Source organism: Poecilia latipinna, unplaced genomic scaffold (assembly GCF_001443285.1).
Source record: "Poecilia latipinna isolate Pla-1442-1.1 unplaced genomic scaffold, P_latipinna-1.0 Scaffold4297, whole genome shotgun sequence".
NCBI lineage: Eukaryota > Metazoa > Chordata > Actinopteri > Cyprinodontiformes > Poeciliidae > Poecilia > Poecilia latipinna.
Window position 1 is genome coordinate 1 of NW_015116913.1, and position 3,054 is coordinate 3,054.

At 40.4% G+C, this 3,054-nt stretch overlaps 1 protein-coding gene across 2 annotated transcripts in view; it reads right to left on the reverse strand.

Moving 5' to 3' along the window:
• Window positions 1-647: 647 nt before the first annotated feature.
• The window catches only part of LOC106942459 (signal transducer and activator of transcription 1-alpha/beta-like), an 11,773-nt gene continuing 9,366 nt past the window's right edge, over window positions 648-3,054 (reverse strand). The window contains exons 2-8 of one of the 2 annotated variants that reach the window (XM_015025737.1): window positions 2,726-2,853; window positions 2,235-2,379; window positions 2,070-2,165; window positions 1,476-1,559; window positions 1,315-1,390; window positions 899-990; window positions 648-822 (exon numbers count right to left, since the gene is read on the reverse strand). In XM_015025737.1, the coding sequence (XP_014881223.1) occupies window positions 667-822; window positions 899-990; window positions 1,315-1,390; window positions 1,476-1,559; window positions 2,070-2,165; window positions 2,235-2,379; window positions 2,726-2,853 (777 nt within the window). In that variant the 3' untranslated portion in view covers window positions 648-666. Of the gene's footprint in view, window positions 823-898; window positions 991-1,314; window positions 1,391-1,475; window positions 1,563-2,069; window positions 2,166-2,234; window positions 2,380-2,725; window positions 2,854-3,054 lie in introns of both variants that reach the window. The other variant, XM_015025736.1, reaches the window with a different exon arrangement.

Here is a 3,054-nt window from a genome sequence, read left to right on the forward strand (position 1 = left end):
AATTTGTAGGAAATGTTGAAAATTCCAAACGTAGAAAAATAAATAAACTTTTTCTGATTAAAACTAATTAATTTTAAGATGTTTTTCCGGTAAAATTGCATCAATATTCCTATAATTAAACAAAAAATTTAATAGTTATGCTCTTATCCTCCATCGTATTCATTCCCTTTATTCAGAAGGAATGGATAAAATAAAATAAACCTTTAAAAAATATTTTCTATCACTTCAAAATCAGAAATAAGATCTGGTATGAGAAAACTAATGATTGGAAATCAGATTTGCTATAAAATAAAATAAATGAACAAACAAATTAATTTAAAAATAATTGTAAAAATCTGAGATAAGGTTTGAAAAGAAAAAAAAAATCTGAAAATCAACTGGCATGAGAAAACCATTCACTAGATAATTGATATAAAAAAACTAAATAAATACATAAAAATTTTTTTAATAAGATCTGGGATGAAAAAAGTAACAATAAGAAATCAGATTTGCTACAAAAAAATAATAAATAAATAAATAAATATAAAGAAAAAATTGGAAAAAGATTTTAAGACTTGGTTTGAGGAAACCAATAAATGTAAATCAGATTAGATCTAAAGCTCAGCATGTAAATGATATTTAAACTCAGTGTTTATATGACGTTTATCTCAGCGCGCCGCCGCTGCCTCACCAGTTCTGCAGCTGGTCCACGCAGGCGTTGGGCGGGCCGCCGATGCAGGCGATCTGCTGCCGCTGCTTCCACTCCGGCAGCTCCTCGTTGATCAGGTCTTGGATTAAACTCTGGGTGAGGTTGAGCAGCTCGCTCAGGAAGGACACCACCTCCTGCCACACAAAGCGCATCGTCAGTCTACGGGCCTCCACAGGAAACGCTGCAGAGCGCGGCGACGGCGACTCTCACGTGGCGTTTCTGCTTCAGCTCGATGCACATCCTGGTCGTGTTGAACTTCTCCTTCTCCAGCTCCTTCGCCGACATGCCGTTCAGCTCGTTCTCTGCAGGAGGGAAGCTCACATCAGCTGCACAACGAATGTTACACATGGAGGAACATAAACATGGCGACACAGTTCGAGTGAACATACGCAAATTTGACCTGCTGGGAAAATGTGCAGCAAATTGTCATAAAAACAGATTTAACTGGACGATAAACTGTCCCAGAAGTTACAGCGATAAATATTAATGTTGTTTTGAGAGTCTGAAAGAGCAAAAAACTTTAGATTATATTGAACTTTTAATAGAGGAACTGGTTAAGATATTCTATTTATCCACAACAACAAAATCCGGTCGGATGATGCTGGACCAGAACCCGTCCTGCTTACGGTTCTTCAGCGTGTTCATCTTGAAGTCGTACTCGTCCTGCAGGTCCTCCAGGTTCTTCAGCATCTGATCCATGAACTGGAGGAGAAAAACTGGACCTTTAATGAGGTTTAAACAGAAACCGACAGGATGAATGAGCAGCTTTAATCTGAGTTCATCAAACCTGAACTTTGTCTTTCAGCTCCTTCACTTTGTTGTCCAGCTTCTGCTTCTCCACCACCATGGCCGACACGGCTCCTTCTCCTTCCTGCTGCAGAAACGGCATCAGATTGGTGAGGATCTCAGGTTTTGACCATGTGCAAAAAATACAGAACTAACTGGAAACTTGGCGCCACTGTCTGCACATTTAGTCAGAAACACAGAAGAAGAAGCTAGCAGCAGCTAGCCACGTCTGCTAACTCAAAAATATTTAAATCAGTGGAAGGAGATTTAGATTATTTAGCAGTTTTTGATGAAACAATTAGTCAATTATTGGAATAATTGTCAACTAATTTAGTTGTTGATTCAATGTTAATTGCAATATATAGGCCTTAAAATATGTTAACTAGAAAAAAAACTTCTCTTTAAAATTTTGTAAATAACCTTTAATGGTTAAAAATCTGCTTTAATCGATTAGTCTGATTTTTTTAAATCAGACTAATCGACTATTATAATCATTCTTAGCTGCAGCACTATTTTTTTTATTTGCAATATGATCAATTAACTTTTGGATAAATTTGGTTAAAGTGGAAAAAATGATAAATTCGCAGGTTTTTACCTCGGCTTCCTTCGCACAGACCAAGATCTTCTGCTCCTCCTTCAGGTTCCTGGAGATGATCATCGCCATGGTAACGGGGTCCTCCTGGAAGCGATCCTGCAGACAGACGGACGCCGGTTAGAGCGCGTTAACCTCTGACCCCTGGGCGGCGGCGGCGTCTCCGACCTGCAGGTTCCTCTTGATCTTGCGGAAGTTGTGCTGCTGCAGGAAGTTGCTCTCCAGAGCGAAGCGGCTGTGCTGGTCGTCCAGCTGCGCCAGCAGGTCGTGGAAGCGGATGGTGGCCAGCGAGTCCTGCACCGCCACCGTATCCCTGACGACGAGCAGGAAGAAAACAACATGGAGGCTTCCAATTTGAATGAATATGCGTTATAACAACATTCCTTTGGGATCAATAAAGTTTCAGAATTTGTTCATGTTTCTCACAGGAAAATTCAAACACTTTTCACAAGGTAAGTTTTCAAACTTTTCCAGCCACAAACCTTAGACATAAAAACATTAAAATGATCTTAAGACACAATTATGTCTTATTATACGAGTTGGGTTGTAACGATTAAGAGAAAATGTACTTTCAGGAGTATTTTCTTTGATATTTTTAAGAAGTTTTTCTGCTGGTGGTACGTGAACAAACTTGGACTGAAGCAGAATCAGCTCCTTACCAGTCGATGCTCTCGATCCACCTGCTCAGGTACTGCCGGATGTCCATGGGGAAGGAGTCATCGTACAGCTGGTCCACCTGCTCCAGGTACTTACTGTCCAGCATTTGCAGCTGGCACCACTGCGCCATCTGGTGGCCACAAGCAGCAGCTGCATCAGGACTCACTAACTTAATTAGAGAAACTGGCAGTGTTGCAGTACTCGGTCTTGTCTCGGTCTCTGAGGACTCGGCATTTTATTTCAAGACCAGTCGAGACCGCAACTGTGAAAATATCACTAAACGTACAGCATACTGTCCACTTTATTTGTCAACATCGTTGTTTTCACTGGA